Below are 20,262 nucleotides of genomic sequence, written 5' to 3' on the forward strand. Positions count from 1 at the left end.
ATCGAGAGAGTTGGCTTGAGAAAGGAGGACCCCCAAAACTGGGCAAGATGGTGTGAGAGTGGTTGCTATGGCATTGAGGTAGATCCGGCCACCCCTGTTAACAGGGACAAAACTTGGATTTAAAACATTGGAGTGGTTGGCGTTAGGAAGGGCATCCAGCTATAGAAACTCTGCCAAATCAGATTGGAGCCTGGTGTTGCCATCCGGTTTCACCAGTCCTCAGTCAAATCATCCAACCCATGCTAGCATGGAAAGCGGACTTTAAACGACGATGATGATGATGATGATTTTAAAATTCCAATGCTGTATCAAAAGAACATACTGTTCAGGCGAATGATGTATAATAAGAGCTGTGTTTACAAAACTATTGATAAGAGTGTTTTAAGATGAATCCAAATGCACAAAGGGTAAATAGGTTAAAATCATTTAAACTAATTATTTTTGGGAAAAGATTTAAACGTTGATAAATATTTATGTCTACAAAGAATCATGAGATTTGAGATCTTATTAAGTAAAGATTTTTTATCAGTACAGAGTATATTAATTGCTTCTTTTGGGCATAGTTTACGATTTCTGGTGTGTGTATTGTATGGTGTAGTTTCCGTTATAATAGACTAATCCAGACTGAATTCTTTATTATGCATTTTTAATTTATTAATGTGGATAGCTGGTGCGGTTGAGTTTTTTGTTTCTTGATTAATAAATGAATTTGTGTGCTCCCTATATCTAGTCTTAAAATCAGTCGAGCTTCCTATGTATATCTTCTTTGATTCATTGAGGGTTGTAACCTCGACTTTATACACAACATTTCTCCTTAAACAGAATCTCTTTAATGGACATAAATCCTGGTTATTGCAATTACATGTTTTATTTCTGTGCTTTGCCTTTATATATTTGATATCTCTATTCTTATTGATGATATGTTGTCAACTTAATGTGACATTCCCATGAAAGGGAAAAATGCTACTTGACACATTTCCTGTGTCCTTATGTTTACAAAGGGGAGATAAGCAACTCCATCCAGCAAAGCCAGCATCCAAAGACTAGTTTCAGAGTCATTGCTCATCATCAGTCTGGAGTAGCATGGCTTGCTAGCTGAATTTTTTATTACAACCATAAAGGTCAACACATAGATGGGACAGTGCAGGACAACACATACAAAATATATTATGATGCATTCGAATGATAACTATTATTTAAAAATATTGATGATATTATAAAATAAATAGTCTTTTTCTTATGAGTAAGGGATACGCCCTGTTGCCTCAAAGGCCCAGCAGCTATCTCCTTCCTTTTATTTTCTCCTTTTTTTCAATGCCGATTAAGCAGGGTCCCTTGCACCCACCTTTCTTAACACATCTTTCCTCAAACACACTTCTCGACAGGGTCCTTCTCTCCAGCCCTATGTTGCTCTTCAGATGATATCTGAAGTATTGTAGCAAACCAGGGCCAGAGATGAAGGACCCCATCATGAATACTTGCATCCTAGTCTTCCACACACATTCTTTCAGCACTGCAACTGTACAGAAAAAACATGCCTAACTTTCCTTCAACAGTCCAGTTGGTGGTACAATCTTTGTTATTGACTCAACCGATAGCTGAACTCTTCCCAGATGCGACAACACGTGTTCGACGTAAATTATCAAGCCTGACAGCTCCCGACAATGTACAAAAGCGTGCTGGAGGGTTTCATCGTCCAGCCTACATCTTGGACATGTCATTAGTACCGACATTTCGTGCCTGGATAACTTTTCTCAGACAGGTAAAGCATTCCTGTAACACTGCCAGGTCAGGGATTTTTGGTTATTATCCAAATACCCTGGCCTGAAAGTTTTTTTGAATGGGTTGGAAAGTCAGTTCTCATCGAACCCCAGAAGCCCATCCTAGGGCATCATCGTTTTTATACTCTACCAGCCCTCTGTACAAAACTGAGGTGTATTCCCACTGCCTGTCGACACTCCTTTTACCATTCAGTCTGATTGTGTTTTAATGAAACCAGGTTTAAAACGCTTCAAGGTGGTTGGTCGTGGGAAGAATTCCTCTGCCAGCGGATTCCACACCTTATTACCCTCCAGGTAGTGCCAGAGATGTCTCAACCTCAATGCATGTCTGCGCATCCCTAACTCACCCTTTAGCGGTTCCTGGCAGCAAACGGAGCACCTTACAAGTGGCTTTCCTCCTTTGCACAACAAGTGGAAAAGGGATTCGCTCCAACTTGTTTAGCCATGAATTGGGGCAAGGGACAATGGACAGGCGGTAGGTGATTACAGATGCAATAAACAGCTCCTTTCAAGGACAGAGCCCTTCCGGACCAAGTCCATACTCATGGAATCTTTCATGACATGTAAATGGTCCTAGTCTCAGAACAATACAACAGTGCAGAAAGAACAGATGAGACATACACCATGATCTTATTGTCAAGTCTTCAAATGGTGCTGTCACCAGGCCTTAGATCCTAAGCTACCAAAGGCTTCCGCTGCCTTTTGAATAAGAGAAGTGATTTCCGAGTTCAAGGCTTCCATCAACATGTACCATGCTACTCGGGTATTCAAAACATATCACCACTTTAAGCATTGTACCCTTAACCAGTATCTGGGGTGCATCGTTCTCCGGAGGCAGGTTGATGATTTACAACAGTTTTTTTCAAATTAATTGAGGCCAAATATGTCGCTTGAAGAATCAGGTGCACTAATTAGGTTTTGTAAGTGTTGCACATTGTGACTTAACTAGGTTCCAGTTGTCAGCGTTTAAAAGATCACACACCAAAGAGGTAAAGGGCTGGGATTTGAAGTTCATTGTTGTCGGATTAAACGTATTACCCAGAGAAGTGCCATACATAAATGTTGCAAATGTATTTGAAAGCATTACTATATGAGTGTGTAGGGAAAGATAGTTGCTTATAAATGCCAAAACCTTCCCAGGCGAAGAATGTACCCCACAACATAGACTAGTAGTTAGTGACTTCAAGATCAGGGCTAAATGGATGCCCAGAAGATGACCAGCATGGAGGAGAAGGGTCTGGAAGCTTAAAGATCCTGCGAATGGACAGAGATTTAGAGACTTATTACTCAAAGCCTTTGACGAAATTGAAGGGGATATAGCTTCACACGATGTAGAAGACAACTGGAGGTTTCTACGGGACAACCTGCTGAGGGCCACTGACCAGATCTGTGGATGGTGAAAAGTACCGTCTCGACCCAAAATAACATGGTGATGGAACAATGTTGTAGACAGGGCTATTAGAGAAAAGAAACAGGCTTGGAAGGACTGGAAGAACGGTGGTTGCAGGGAATTGTATCAGACTGTCAGAAGGGACGCTAGGAGACAGGTTTATTTAGCCAGAGGGGAAGCAGATAAGAAAAAATTTGCCAATGTTCTGCACCGTGAGGACCAAAGACTTGAGTTATTTTGTTTGCAAGACAGTGTGTGAGAGAGAATTGTGATGTCGTAGGAGAGAAATGTGTCCGCTTGGATGATGGTTCACTTGCACTAAGTGTGGCTGCCAAGAGAGAGGTTTGGAGACGCCACTATGAAAGGATGCTCAATAAGGAAAATGAATGGGAGCAAGAGATTCTGTCGAATCATCATCATCATCATCATCGTTTAACGTCTGCTTTCCATGCTAGCATGGGTTGGACGATTTGACTGAGGACTGGTGAAACCGGATGGCAACACCAGGCTCCAGTCTGATTTGGCAGAGTTTCTACAGCTGGATGCCCTTCCTAACGCCAACCACTCAGAGAGTGTAGTGGGTGCTTTTACGTGTCACCCGCACGAAAACGGCCACGCTCGAAATGGTGTCTTTTATGTGCCACCCGCACAAGCCAGTCCAGGGGTACTGGCAACGATCTCGCTCGAAAATCCTACAGGAGCCAGTCAGGCGGTACTGGCAACGGCCACGCTCAAAATGGTGCATCTCATGTGCCACCCGCACAAGAACCAGTCCAGGGGCACTGGCAACGATCTTACTTGGCTTGCCGGGTCTTCTCACGCACAGCACATTTCCAAAGGTCTCGGTCAGTAGTCATCGCCTCGGTGAGGCCCAATGTACGAAGGTCTTGCCTCACCACCTCAGCCCAGGTCTTCCTGGGCCTACCTCTTCCACGGGTTCCCTCAACTGTTAGGGTGTGGCACTTTTTCACGCAGCTATCCTCCTCCATTCTCACCACATGTCCATACCAGCGCAATCGTCTCTCTTGCACGCCACAACTGATGCTTCTAATGTTCAGCTTTTCTCTCAAGATACTTACACTCTGACGGGTATTCACATTGACATTACACATCCAACGGAGCATACTGGCTTCATTCCTTGCGAGCTTACGTATGTCCTCAGCAGTTACAGCCCATGTTTCACTGCCATGTAGCATGGTTGTTCGTACGCATGCGTCATACAGTCTGCCTTTTACTCTGAGTGAGAGTCCCTTTGTCGCCAGCAGGGGTAAGAGCTCTCTAAACTTTGCCCAGGCTATTCTTATTCTTGCAGCTACACTTTCAGCGCACCCACCCCCACTACTAACTTGGTCGCCCAGATAGCGGAAGCTATCGACTACCTCTAGTTTTTCACCCTGGAATGAGATAGAAGTTGTTTCCTGTTTGTTTGCAGTCATTATTGCACCTGAACATCTGCCACAAACAAAAACTAACTTGCTAGTTAACCTGCCTTTGATGTTGCTGCACCTCTTATGTGTCCATAGCTTGCACCGGGTACATCTTATAGAGTTACTACCTACTCCTTTTCTACATACTGAGCAGGGCCATCTACCTGAAGGGGTTTGTGTTTTATCTACCTTCCTACTTATTAGGATTTTGGTTTTAGCTAGGTTGACTCTAAGGCCCTTCAATTCTAGACCTTGCTTCCACACCTGAAACTTCTCCTCTAGTTCTGATAGTGACTCCGCAATTAGGGCAAGGTCATCAGCATAGAGGAGCTCCCAGGGGCAACCTGTCTTGAACTCCTCTGTGATTGCCTGGAGGACTATGGTAAATAAGAGGGGGCTGAGGACGGAACCTTGGTGGACCCCTACCTCTACCCGGAATTCATTGCTGTACTCATTTCCAACCCTCACCTTACTGGCAGCATCTCTGTACATGGCTCGCACAGCTCTCACTAACCATTCTTCTATCCCAAGTTTCCTCATTGACCACCAGATAAGGGATCGGGGGACCCTGTCAAAGGCTTTCTCCATGTCAACGAAAGCCAGGTACAGAGGTTTATCCTTAGCTAGGTATTTCTCCTGCAACTGTCTCACTAGAAATAAGGCATCAGTAGTGCTTTTACCTGGCACGAACCCAAACTGCATCTCATCTAAATTGATTCGCTCCCTAATTAGTTGGGCTATGACCCTCTCTGTAACTTTCATAACCTGATCTAACAGCTTGATGCCTCTGTAATTATTTGTATCTAAAGCGTCACCTTTACCTTTGTAGCAGTTGACTATGATGCTGCTACACCAGTCATTGGGTATGACTCCTTCGTGTATCACCTGGTTCATAATACGGGTGACTAGGCTAGAGCCAACACTGCCAGATATTTTGAGCATCTCTGCAGTGATTCCTGATGGGCCGGGGGCTTTCCCGGTCTTCATACTCTTAATTGCTTTATCTACCCTGGTACTATCAACTCGGATAGCTGGTCCCTCTATTGGGTCGACATATGGCAGGCTCTCTTTCTCCCATTCATTCTCTTTATTAAGCAATCTATCGTAGTGGCATCTCCAGACCTCTTTCTTTGCATCCTCATTTAATGCAAGCGTACCATCATCCATGCGAACACATTTCTCTCCTACAACATCACTATTCTCTCTCCTACACTGTCTTGCAACACGAAATACCTCGAGTCTTTGGTCCTCACGGTGCAGAACATTGGCAAATATTTCCTTATCTGCTTCCCCTCTGGCTAAATAAACCTGTCGCCTAGCCTCCCTTCTGGCACATTGGTACAATTCCCTGCTACCACCGTTCTTCCAGTCCTTCCAAGCCTGTTTCTTTTGTCTAATAGCCCTGTCTACCTCCTTGTTCCACCACCACGTTACTCTGGGTCCGGAGGGGACCTTACACCACCCACAAATCTGGTCGGTGGCTTTCAACAGGTTGTCCCGCAGAAATCTCCAATTGTCTTCCACGTTGTATGATGCTATATCCCCTTCTATTTCGTTAAATGCTTCAAGTAACTTGTCTCTAAGTCTCTGTCCGTATGCAGGGTCTTTAAGCTTCCACACCCTTCTCCTCCAAGCCTGTCTAATTCTGGGCACCCATTTTGCCTTGATCCCAAAGTCGCTAACTACTAATCTATGTTGTGGGGTACATTCTTCGCCAGGGTAGGTTTTGGCATTTATAAGCCGCCCTCTTTCCCTATTTCTGGCGAGGATGTAGTCGATTTGGCTAGAGTGTCTGCCAGAGCGGTAGGTGACTAGGTGACTGGCAGGTTTCCTGAAGTTGGTATTGCAGACCATAAGATCGGTTGCATCACAGAACTCCAGCAGTCTGGTTCCCTCCTCGTTGCGGGAACCGAAGCCATAGCCTCCATGTATGCCAAGGAAGCCTCCAGCACGACGTCCGACATGACCGTTGAAGTCTCCAGCCACAAAGAGAAGGTCCCTGTCACTCATCGATGAGGTAGTTTGCAAGAGGGTGTCATAGAATTGGTCTTTCAGACCATCTGGTAGCCCCGGTTGAGGTGCATAGGCTGAGATGACAGTAGCTAATCTATGATGAAGCACTAGTCTGATCTTAAGTACTCTGTGACTTACTCTAACGACCTCGATTACCTTATCCACCCATTTCTCCGCTAGAAGTATTCCTACGCCCCCGACCCCGTCAGTGTTCCCTGCCCAGAAAATCTTGTACCTGTGTTCTTTGCCTGTGAGGAACCTCGCAGAACCTCCTCTCCATCTTACTTCCTGGATGCAGCACATATCTACGCGTCTCCGTTCAAGCATCTCAACAATTTCACCAGATCTACCTTTCAGCGTGCCGACGTTGAGAGTGTCAATCCTAACAGTATGGGTGTTGGGGGTGTGGGCCTGTAGCCTGGGAAGGGGAAAAGCAGTGTCGTGTACCTGAAAAGAAAACTTGCAATTGGAAGAATTCATAAGCAAAACAGTACCTACAACCTGCAAACATTTCTCAAACTTAATGCGCTACCCAAAGGTAGGGGAGAGGATGGCCAAGGCCACTAGATGGGTTCCGGGAGACAGCCGAGGTTGACAGGATGACAGAGGAATGAACTTCCGGTGGAGGGGGTGGGAGGGCGGGTTACTGTCAGCGAGTAGATAGGGCTCTTAATTGTAGATTTTAAATATTTGAGAGACAACAATGCATAAATCGTAATTTTTAAAAGAGCAATGAATTCTAGGTGAATAGAATATAACGTAGCATGAATTTAGGAAGCTTAGAAAATGAATAAGTATGAATTTAAGACAACAACTGAATTCAATTGAATTTCATGGAGAGAAACAAGATAAATAATAGAGGGCAAACTAAAGCGCGAAGGTATGAGATGTTTGAGGCCGTAAATAAATAAAAATCTCTATCTTATCTGCATCTTGGAGATTTCGTCGTAGTATGTCAGCGAGATAATTTAGAATGGATTTCTCATTTATATATAGCCAGAACCTGAAGACCTTAAGGAAAAACTACGAGAGAGAGAGAGGATGGAGGGGTAGACAGAGGCATGGCGGGAGAAAAGATCATCATCATCATATATATATATATATATAAAGAGAGAGAGAGAGGTGGGGACTAGTCAACCAGCACATCACGCTGTAATTCTTGGGCTGAGAAATCAACACTTAAAAGCCATAATTTTAAGGAGCGATAAGAATTTTTGAATAAAGGAAAATGGGTAGGGGTGGGTAGGTACCGACAGCTAGTAGATAGGGCTCTTAATTGTAGATTTTAAATATTTGAGAGACAACAATGCATAAATTGTAATTTTTAAAAGAGCAATGAATTCTAGGTGAATAGAATATAACGTAGCATGAATTTAGGAAGCTTAGAAAATGAATAAGTATGAATTTAAGACAACAACTGAATTCAATTGAATTTCATGGAGAGAAACAAGATAAATAATAGAGGGCAAACTAAAGCGCGAAGGTATTATGAGATGTTTGAGGCCGTAAATAAATAAAAATCTCTCAACCCAAAAGAGGGACCAGCTATCCGAGTTGACAGTACCTTGGTAGATTAAGCAATTAAGAGTATGAAGACAGGGAAAGCCCCCGGCCCATCAGGAGTCACCGCAATGATGCTCAAAATATCTGGCAGTGTCGGCTATAGCCTAGTCACCTGTATAGTTAATCAGGTGATGCACGAAGGAGTCATACCCAATGACTGGTGTAGCAGCACCATAGTCAACTGCTACAAAGGTAAAGGTGACGCTTTAGATACAAATAATTACAGAGGTATCAAGCTGTTAGATCAGGTAATGAAAGTCACGGAGAGGGTCATAGCCCAACTAATTAGGGAGAGAGTCAGTTTAGATGAGATGCAGTTTGGGTTCGTGCCAGGTAAAAGCACTACTGATGCCTTATTTCTAGTGAGACAGCTGCAGGAGAAATACCTAGCTAAGGATAAACCTCTGTACCTGACTTTCGTTCACATGGAGAAAGCCTTTGACAGGGTCCCCCGATCCCTTATCTGGTGGTCAATGAGGAAACTAGGGATACAAGAATGGTTAGTGAGAGCTGTGCGAGCCATGTACAGGGATGCTGTCAGTAAGGTGAGGGTTGGCAACAAGTAGTGATTTATTCCGGGTAGAGGTAGGGGGTCCACCAAGGTTCAGTCCCCAGCCCCCTCCTATTTATCATAGTCCTCCAGGCAATAACACAAGAATTCAAGATGGGATGCCCCTGGGAGCTCCTCTATGCTAATGACATTGCACTAATTGCTGAGTCACTATCAGAACTAGAGGAGAAGTTTCAGGTGTGGAAACAAGGATTAGAATCGAGGGGCCTTAGAGTTGACCTAGCTAAAACCAAAGTCATAATAAGTAGAAAAGTAAACAAACCACAAACCCGTTCAGGTAGATGGCCTTGCTTGATCTGTAGAAAAGCCGAAGGTAGAAACTCCATAAGATGGACACATAAGAGGTGCAGCAATATTAAAGGAAGGCTAACTAGCAAGATAGCTTTTGTATGTGGCAGATGCTCAGGAGCAATAAATCACTGAAAATGTGCAGAAAACAACTTCTGTTACCTAGGTGACCAAATTAGTAGCGAGGGAGGGTGCGCTGAAAGTGTAGCTGCTAGAATAAGAATAGCCTGAGCAAAGTTCAGAGAGCTCTTACCTCTGCTGGTGACAGGGTCTCTCGCTCAGAGTAAAAGGCAGACTGTATGACGCATGTGTACGAACAGCCATGCTACATGGCAGTGAAACATGGGCCATGACTGCTGAGGACATGCGTAAACTAGCAAGAAACGAAGCCAGTATGGTCCGATGGATGTCTAATGTCTGTGCATACTCGACAGAGTGTCAGTACCTTGAGAGAAAAGTTGAACCTAAGAAGCATCAGTTGTGGTGTGCAAAAGAGACAATTGCGCTGGTATGGTCATGTAGCGAGAATGGATGAGGATAGCCGTGTGAAAAAGTGCCACACCCTAGCGGTTGAGGGACCCTGTAGAAGTAGTAGACCTAGGAAGATCTGGGATGAAGTGGTGAAGCACGACCTTCAAACTTTAGGCCTCACCAAGACAATGACTAGTGACCGGGACCTTTGGAAATATGCAGTGCGTGAAAAGACCCAGCAAGCCAAGTGAGACCATACTCTGTGGCCTCTGCCAGGAGTGTAGCCAGCTCACTTATTCATATCTTTACTTCATTGGACATTAAACTCTGCTTGCGAAGACCAGTTGAGGCAAATGAAATTGAAATCGAACCAAATTCAACGACTGGCACCCATGCCAACCTCTCCTTCATTGGACACTAAACTCTGCTTGCGAAGACCTGTTGGGCAAGTGAAATTGAAATCGTAATTGAACCAAATTCAATGACTGGCACCTGTGCCAGTGGAGCACTAACAGCACTGTCTGAGTGTGATCATAGCCAGAGCAGCTGTCTGGCTTCGGTGCCAGTGGTACGTAAATAGCACCATTTGAGCGTGACCGTTACCAGCATCGCCTTACTGGCACTTCTGCCAGTGGCACGTTAGAAAACATTCAAGCAAGGTCGTTGCCAGTGCCGCTGGACTGGCTCCTGTGCAGGTGGCACATAAAAAACACCATTTTGAGCGTGGCTATTGCCAGTACCGCCTGACTGGCCCTCATGCCGGTGGCACGTAGAAGCACCAACTACACTCTTGGAGTGGTTAGCGTTAGGAACGGCATCCAGCTGTAGAAACTCTGCCAGATCATATTGGAGCCTGGTGTAGCCATCTGGTTCGCCAGTCCTCAGTCAAATCGTCCATCCCGTGCTAGCATGTAAAGTGGATGTTAAACGATGATGATGATGATCGTCATGTATGTATATGCACAACCATATGTTTCTATATACACACAGATGTATACACACATACATGACAATAACAATTTATTGAATTAGCTTTAAATACTGAAAAATGTTTCCTTTTGTTAGTTTTTTTTTTAAACATTAATGATGATAACTACATTCCACAAGTAAATGAGATTATTTTCAAATTGTTAATGATTACTGTTTAAAATAAGAAGAAAAATGTCAAGTAATATTTTGATTTAATTTTTTTTTTTTCTTTATCTTCTAAAACAATGAAGATTGTCAAATTGCAATTTTTTTTTATTTAGATTTAATCCTACAAAGGACAAATACTCTTTTGTAGAGGTGTGACAATGATGGACACCACTTGCAGTAGGTGTTACAATATTGTTTTGATGTTTCTATTCACTTCCTAACATACATTCTTTTCCACATTCCCTACAAGTAGAGATTCTATATCTCTGACTTTTCTGATGCCTTCCTTACTTGGTTATGCCCATATTCGTTACATGTTGAAGTCTTGTTTTTGTTGGGTTCCTTTAATTAGATTTTAACCAGAAAAAGAAAAAAATTAAAATGCAATAAAAGTCAATCAACTTGACCATTACATGGTTCTCCTCCTTGAGAGTCTGGTGAACTGAGGCCAGGGAAAATAAGATGGGAGAGGCAATAAAAATGCTTGTAGAATCCTGATTTATTTGACCATTTCACTTCTACAGGAACGAATGCATTCGTCTTGGCTGATTTTTTTGTTTGTGACCAGATATACGAAGACTAAAGAGTCTCACCTTTAATGATTCTCTTTAGAGAAAAAAAAAATGCACAACCACAAAATAGAATTTTCAAAATATGGAAAGAAAAACAAAGACAAAGATTTTTTTCTAAAACTGTTTTTTTGGTGTTTTTTTTAATTCTATTTTGCAATTTTTTTTGCAATTTTTTTTCTTTAAGTTTATTTTTTATTCTCAGAAAGTTTTGACCTTTTTTAACATGTGAACAAACGGATTTATAACATCAATGTAAAACTGCATAAATTGTGTCTTCTACTAAATTATTTTTTACAAATTATAGATATTTCTCATTGTTCCTGGAATATATTGGGAACCAACATTGGTGGAAAGTAGAAATATTTCTATGTACACACCAGATTTTCAGTTAAATTTACTCGTCTGGTTATTTCTACATGGCCACCCTCAACAATCAACTACAATATTAAGAAATATAACAGTTTAGAAATGGAAACGGTCTCATTCCTCTATGACTGCAACTGGTTAGCATTTACCATTCCAGTATTCAGAGATAAGCAGAGTTGCACAAATGTAAGTGCTTCAACTTATCTGCCCTCCTGTCAGCAACAGATGTGTGTTACAAAGTCCAAAGATGACCTTATAGAACACATCATGGTTTTAATGACTGCCACACATGTTCTGTTAATTTGAGCACTAGTAATATTGAAGGAAACAAATTGAACTTTTATAAGTTTTTACCAGAATTTTAGGGAAGAATCGTTAAACAAATAACAATTAGTTTTCAAGGTCAGCCTGGAGCTTTTGGTTTTACTTGTTTTGTTTGTTTTACCCCAATAGTTTTTACCAAATTATTTTAAACACAATCCAAGTTACAATTAGCTGTGATGTGCCATGAAACACAAAAGACACTGGAATTAGAAAGGTCTGGGATGGAGCATCTTTCTGATGGAAAAGATAACAGACAAACCTACAAAACCAGGGCAAAAATTACAAAGAACTCAAAGTGTAAGGAAGGGAAAAAATTCAACCAATTTAAAAACTGTTGTAACTTTTTATGTGAAAGAAGTGAGTGAGATGTAGAAGTCAGACAGCAACTGAAATGGCAGTGGTTTTAGTCTGGATGTATGAGTTTTTGGTTCAAAGAGATTTTGCAATGGTTATTATTTAGAAATCTCTATGAAATTATTCCTGATATCTTAACAATTGATATACATTGGAAAGATATCAGGAAGTGTTGTGAAGTGTTATCACCAGAGCTGAACAAGGACAAAGTAATAACACCATCACTTGGTCAATCATTCAATGCAAGTTGTTCGACTTGTTGCATTTAATGCATGAATAACATGTGGAATGTTGCCCCATGTTGTAAGTCAAATGACAACAGTATGATGTTCAAAGTACAACAATATTCCAAGTAGACATGTCCCTTTAACAAGCTACTCCAATCTACTTCTTTCTGTAACTGTGTCATTCCTTGACCCAGTCTCAACTAATAGTACTTCCATGATGTGAATACTAGTTGAGACACATAGTTTCTGCCATAATCTCAGACACTAATTCCTTCAGACATAACAGAATGCTGCTGACTACCAAATAACACATTTACCACACAATAAAAAACTGGAATCAATTACCAAATAAAGTTAAAGAGACCCTAAAATATTCAAGAACAGATTTGATCAATGTTAGAACAATTTTAAAATTCCTTTCTAGTAGCACTAAAAACCAGAAAAACTGTTGGTTCATCTTATTCAACAGATGAAAATGGTAGATCTTAACAGAATGGAAATTTCCAGTTTCCAAAGTCTCAACTGCACAACCTTGTATTCATCACAACCAAACACAGTTGGGCTTTTGTTCTGAGAAAAGCTGATTAGTGGCAAGCAGTAACATTAATAGAACCTTTGAATATGTTTTGCAATTTGTAACAAAAATCACAACCAATAAACAGTTCCTAAAAAAAAAGAAAAATCTTAATCATGTGATAGATTTAGAAGGGGTGGTCATCTGGTGCCAAAAATAGAATTTAGCTGTGATCACTTCTTATTTGTTCACTCAGTATTTTTAAGGTTATCCCTGAATTGGAGAGCAAACAGGAAAAAAATGTATTGACGAAAGTAGGATGCTGGTTAAACGTTTTCCCAACTTTAACCGAAACACTGAGCATCAATGTAATTTTTAACCGAAAGTGGATGCAGTGTTTGGTGTATTTAGGTAAACATTGGAGGACTTTGTTAATTTAAGTGGTTTGAAATATTCATGAGAATATACAACAACGAATTTAACATAAAATAAGGAATGGGAATCAAAAACCATCATCAAATGCTGGTAAAAACCTAAATATAATTGTGCAAATTGTTTCCTATCAAGATAGAAAAATATTATAATATTTGTAAACTATAATTTGTGTTCTTACAAACAGAAAATGAAGACTGACATCAGGAATAGATAATATTTAAAATGTATATATGTATATATATAAAAAGTTCATGCAACAGAATGCATTCCCTGGACTGTCTAACCAACATGTCAAGGCCAAATAGTGTTCCAACTTGTTGTTCCATAAATGATTCTTCTGACTTTTGGTAACAAAATCTAGAATTGGACAGTTCTGAGAATGCTATAATGCCACACTGTCAAACAGTAAACACACTAAACTGTGAAATATTTCAAAATAACTAAAGTTGAGTAACATCTATTATGAGAAACTACGCAGTTTAATATTTTATGGTAGAAAGTCTGTAGGTTGACTGCAGTAAAAATAAATATTTTCAGACCTTATAAACTTTAATCTGAAGTAACAAAAGTCAACTACTGTGAATTGTTTTTGTTTCTAAATGATACAAGTATTTGTAAATATTTCATATGGGATTTGGTCAAATTAAGAAAAAAAATAAACTTAAAATATATTTTTCAAAACCTTAGTTAACCTGTAGGAATTTCTTTACATACCAGATATGAATCTGGTTTATTGAGGCGACAAGGGGGAGTCTTTCGTAGGGAGTTTATCAGTGATTGAGAACTCCCAGACAAGACTTCCCCTCTACGCATGAATTACTCCAGGTCTTGTTAACCTGTGAGTGAGACTGTCTCTAAAGACATTCGTACTTAGTAAATACATCAGGTTTCATTTAAACCCGCAAGGGAGAGATTCTCAATACTAAAGAAATATCTCAAGTCTTCTTAGCTTCTAAAGAAGAATTTCTCTGTATGAGAAAGTACATCAGGTCCAGTTAACCTGCGAGGGAGAAGTTTTGTTACGTGACCAGCGTCTGGATTGTACCACATCAAAACAGTTTCTGAACAGCTCTCAGTGATGCCTGGTAGCAAATACGATACTGATCCTGCAAAAGAGAAAAATTGGAAAATGGTCAGAGGAATTGGCTAAAATTTCACCGATTGTGGTCTTCTAAGCGAAGAACTTTTGTTGTGATGGAATTAACCATTTAGCATTCAGATTACTTTGGAATGCTTCTTTACTCACATTGTTTTCAATTAATCATGGATTATCTCACAGCTTCAAGATTTCAATGATGTGATTGTTTATTTTTAAAATGACACTGTAGGGTAGGTGTGAGAGGCCAGATCTGGTTGGTCTGAATATTTGGGCCTGATATGACCTTTTTAAATGATAAAGGATTAATATTTAGGGTTTAAATTCCAGGTAAGAAAAGATAGGTATGTCAATTTGAGATGAAGACTATGTTGCATCACTTGCCAAATATTTTGGCTAATTCGAGGAGGGTCCTATGTTGTGTCTAAGCTCTTCCCTCTTTAACCCGTTGGCATTTAAACTGGCCAAATCCAGCCCAAATATTCTACCTGTTTTATTTTTTAACTAGCCAGATCTGGCTTCTCACACCTACCCAACAATGTCATTCTAAAAATATAAAATCCTATCATGAAAATCTCAAAGCAATGAGATAATCCATGGGAATAAATAAGGATTACATTTGACAGAATAATCTGAATGCTGAAGGGTTATACATACATCATATGGTCACGTGACCAATCAGATGTTGTTACACATCACTGGTCACAGTGCACTTTTTGCATTGTTTTAACCTTCAAGTGATGCCACCTTGCTGGCTGGGTGAGAAGGCCAACATGGCCCAGTGATTGAAACGGGAAAAACTGAAGCAATGTGAAATGAAGTGTTTTGCTCAAGAACACATTCCCAGTCAGAGAATCAAACCCACAATCCAGCAATCGTGAGTACTACAGCCTAACCCGTAGGCCACACACCTTCACCATACATACATTATACACACACACACACACACACACAGAGAAAGAGAATGGTGCAAATAAACAAATAAAACTACTTGGGTCTGATATACAAAATATACATACATATCTACATGTAAATAGAGAGAAACCATCATCATCATCGTTGTTTAACGTTAGCTTTCCATGCTGGCATGGGTTGGACGGTTTGACTGAGGACTGGCAAGCCAGATGGCTGCACCAGACTTCAATCTGATCTGGCAGAGTTTCTACAGCTGGATGCCCTTCCTAATGCCAACCACTCCGAGAGTGTAGTGGGTGCTTTTTATGTGCCACCGGCTGAGGGCCAGTCAGGTGGCACTGGCAACGACCATGCTAACAAAGACTGAAAATGTCCAGATGATGAATATTGATGTAGAAATCTAGGGATGTTAACAGAGAAAGCCTACACAGAAAATTAAGGGGGAAAAGGTCTGGGAGCATGTCATCTGTGTGAGGGGGGCAGAATCATTTCTGGGAGCTTGGAGAAAATGCTTTGTGCCATTTCTTCTAACTTTACATTCTGAGTTCAAATGTTGCCGAGGTCGACTTTGCCTTTCATCCTTTTGAGGTTGATAAAATAAGTACCAGTCATGTACTGGGGTCGATGTGACCAATTAGCCCCTTCCCATGAAATTGCTGGCCTTGTGATAAAAACTGGAAACCAATATTATATAGGGACAACTGGTCATTTGGATAAGTTTGTGAGTAACAGAGAGAACTCTGGTATTATAAGAAGGACCTAAAACAGAAAGTCTGGAATTGGAGTCTCAGACAAAATTCTTTCTCTCTCATACACACACAAAGCAAAAAGAAAACATCCTCCATTAATAAAACCTAGGATCAAATGAAAGCTTCTGCCAGCCATCAGGAAATAATTGAGGCCCAGGAGGGGACAGGTTGAAGCTGGATATAAATTCTGAATTGGAAATATTCTAGAAATTAATTTTAAGTTTTAAGGAAGGCAATAACTCTCCTTACCTCTGTTTCAATCATCTGTGGTCTCTGGAGACGCAAGTCGCTGACAATATCAAATATGTTGAACTGTAACGAACAGGTTTCATGTCTTAATTAAAGAGCATCACATCATCTTTATCATATACATATATAAATATTATCATGTTGCCTTAAATATACATATATCTCATTATGTTGTCTTGTGCTTATATAGAATTATACCTTGGGAGAATCCTTGATAGGATAAGATTATCATAGTTGGATATCTTTGATCATAAGACTCATAAAACAGGACTGACCTAGGGCTAAACAACAATTATAATACCCAAAACTAACTCTGTACTATGCATTAGGTAATGTAGTCCTTGATACACTTTGTCAGAATAAAAGATGGGATGGTCTCACAGCTAGGACATGTTTGATCACGGGGCTACTCAATCAAGACTAACCTGGGGCTAAACAACAATAGCTGCCTATGTTAATTACTAAACACTATACATTAGAAAATGTATTCCTTGATACATTATGCCTGAATAAAAGACAGAAAACATGGAAATATTTAATAAAACTCTTATAATACTTGGCAGAGATTGAAACCCTCCACCTCAACAATATGCTTCTGCTTATAAAGCACCTTTAGCCACAAGGCTACCAAAGAAACAACTATTTTAAAAAAATGTGATGTTTGAATATAATTTCATCATTCACTGTATAGATGCATTCATTATATAGATGCTCAATCTGCTGGAAATAGCAGCCAAGGATCCCTTACATCACCCCTGACTGGTCTTCAGAAAAACAAAGAACACCTCAGAGACATGGTTCTAAAAAGGGATGTACAACAGATTATTTTGTTTTCACTTTAAATGAGAAATGTTGCAGTACCAGTAATTATATATTTCATCGTCCAATGTATCCTAAAGAAAAAGTTACTGAAAACCAACACATTAATGTATTTCTTAATACATTATGACTGAGTGATGGATGGGCTGGTCATGGCTGGAGTGTTTTTGATCATAGATCAACTCTAACAAAACAAAAACATTTTTAAAAACTGATTTTAGATTTTTCAAGTTTTTTCATTTTTTTTTTTATTATTGTAAGAATTACCTTGATATTGTTTTGGATGTGGATGACAGCCACATCAACAGCAATGATGACAGCTGAGAGAGAACTGCCACTACTACAGTGGACAATCACCAAGTCACTACTGCAGTGTTGTTCATCAGGCAAAGAACTGCTGAGAGGCCGATAATGCTGAATAGTTTGAACAAACTGTTGAGAAAATACAAAATCTCATTGAGCACACATGGGACAACATTTTTTGTAGTTAGTCTATGCTGTGAAAGGTAAACTGATGTAAATACAACCTGTTATTCTCTTCACACCTGAAAAATAAAGGAGATTGCCCTGGTATGTTCCATGATCTATAAGGGCAATTCTCACAGAACAACTCTATCTCCTTACTCGTCACACAATAAGAATCTCTTCGTTTCTTTACTCCTTACACAATAAGTTCTCATTAAACACTGTTTAAATCAGACACAAGCAACTAAGTAGCTACGGTGGTTAGATTGTCCATTTATTGGCAATGTTGTTCATAGTAGAAGATATGTTAGCATGCTCAGCTGGTTGTATAATGTCAGTGTGTAGGAACAACAGAACACGAATGTGTTTAGAGACAACATTGATGTGAGATGTGTGAGCTGTATCATTCAGAGAAGATTGTGTAGGTGCGGACATATGACCTACACAAAGGAATGGTAGTTGGGTGATAAAGTAACAAGCAATGGCAGTGGAAGCATTCTGTAGAACCAGAAGACCAAAACATTGGTGAGGCAGTGAAGAGATGACAAAGACTGTGGTAGGTGGACAGATGTTGCTTTGAAACTGATCTATTCACCCCCAACAGCATGCAAATTACACACATATATAAATAACAAAATATGGGGATTTAGTTCACAGGTAATCTAAACGTCTAGGTATGCTAGGTAAGTGCTGTAGCGGATTACCAGAAACAGCTGTAAGACTTTGAATTTTTCCCAATAATAATAATAATGTATATGACTTGAGATGTTTGTCTTGCCTTAACATTTGTTGTCCTCGTTAACAATTATATATAATCAAAATTCAGGTGAATTAGGTACTTAAATTGAGTTACTGAGCTAGTTCGCTAGAGTCCGTGCAGTTCAAACTTAGGTGAACAAAAAGCAAATAAGTAACAAGGATGTCCAGGTATCAGTGTGCTACGGTCGTTTGAAGCAGCTCCATTTAAATTGACCAATGAAAACATTCTATCAATTTGAAAGAAACCACTCTCCTCAGAAGCAGACGACCATAGAGATTTCCAACATAAAGGATAAACGATTATTTTTTTTAGCAAAATTTCATCAGTACAAGAGACTAAAATAATTACATTGTCTCAATTTGCTATTTTTGTGGCAGAATGAATTTGGGGGCAGAAAAATAGCAAAATGAAACAAAGTAATTATTTTAGTCTCTTGTACTGATGAAATTTTGCTAAAAAAATAATGGTTTATCCTTTATGTTGGAAATTTCTATCGTTGTCTGCTTCTGAGGAGAGTGGTTTCTTTCAAATTGATGGAATGTTTTCATTGAGTGATTAAATAGAGCTGCTTCAAATGGACATCCTAGTTAGTTACTTACTTATTTACTATATATATGTATATATATATATATATGTATATATATATATATATATACTCTCTCCCTCTCTTTTGTATATTATTAGTTTGGCTCTTTATTCTCTCCGCCAACTGTCTAAAGGACTCCTGATTACTAACTCTATATAAACACTTCATCCAAATGTGGGTTTTGTATTATTTGATTCTGTCTGAAGAATTTCTAACAAGGAATATCTTAGATGTTTATCCTACATGTACAACTTGGTAACTCTTATTAGTAAACGAAACATGTGTAATGGTGAATAAATAACAAAAATGTTTCCAATCTACTGTTTTGATACATAATTACTCTGCAAAAAATCCATGAATGGATTACACACCCATAAAGGGACCATCAAACTGGTCAGTTACTGGAAATAATAACTAAAATCACCCTCAAGTTATCTAGTGTTCTAAAAAAGAAAGAATACTTTCAATTATATCACCTGAGATACACTTAAGTGTGGAATAAGACAGGGTGGTCATGGCTAGAATAGTTTCGATTCTAAGTGTGCCAAATCAGGATTGACCAAGGATCAAGTAACGAGCCCATTACTAACCTGCAGGAATGAATCAATATCCAAGTCGTTAATGTTGTAAGGCCAACATCTGTAAACCAAATGAATTATTTGATGGTCTTTGGTGGTTCCATTTGTGTGTGAGATGGTCAACTTTTGAATATCAAAGTGTGGGTGACTGTACTTCTCAATGATCTTGATATGGTACCTGCAACAAGAGACAAATCTTAAGGTCTATGGCAAATACTTCACCAAGAAACAAACTACAATATGTTGAGTTTCCATGGTAACAACCTGACAAGCACCTCAATAGATATTTGTGTGTGTGTAATAAAGACAACCAAATGATATTTTGAATGCATTTAATACGCGTTTTTCAAGTAGTTATGTAAGAGTAACACACACACACACACATTGGGTAAATGGTCAACAAGTAAAGAAATCAATAGCCATGATACAATGGCAGATTAGGTTCTTTATATGGTACTTTTGACATAATTTGCTGCTTAAGTTCCATGGTCAGGCTGTGGCTTGACCTCACATGGAGAACAATGCCACATGACCTTATATTCTTCAGACAAAACCAGGAATAGTTATTCTGGTTCTGCCTGAAGAATGTATAATCATATAAAAGTGTCTTTG

The 20,262-nt window shown here is 39.7% G+C and overlaps 1 protein-coding gene across 5 annotated transcripts in view; it reads right to left on the minus strand.

The window, feature by feature from the left end:
* Positions 1–11,122: 11,122 nt before the first annotated feature.
* LOC106871091 (uncharacterized) overlaps positions 11,123–20,262 on the minus strand; it is a 67,493-nt gene continuing 58,353 nt past the window's right edge. For 3 of the 5 annotated variants that reach the window (XR_016240865.1, XR_016240863.1, XM_089348264.1), the window contains 4 exons: positions 19,663–19,828; positions 17,529–17,693; positions 16,443–16,505; positions 11,123–14,539 (listed from right to left, as the gene is read on the minus strand). Coding sequence is in view for 1 of the 5 variants with exons in the window: in XM_089348264.1 (XP_089204390.1) it covers positions 14,483–14,539; positions 16,443–16,505; positions 17,529–17,693; positions 19,663–19,828 (451 nt within the window). In the remaining 4 variants the exon portion in view is untranslated. The remainder of the gene's footprint in view (positions 14,540–16,442; positions 16,506–17,528; positions 17,694–19,662; positions 19,829–20,262) is intronic. The other 2 variants (XR_016240866.1, XR_016240864.1) reach the window with 1 other exon arrangement.

The sequence above is a fragment of the Octopus bimaculoides genome, chromosome 2 (assembly GCF_046866305.1).
Source record: "Octopus bimaculoides isolate indiv1 chromosome 2, ASM4686630v1, whole genome shotgun sequence".
NCBI classification, from domain to species: Eukaryota; Metazoa; Mollusca; class Cephalopoda; order Octopoda; family Octopodidae; genus Octopus; species Octopus bimaculoides.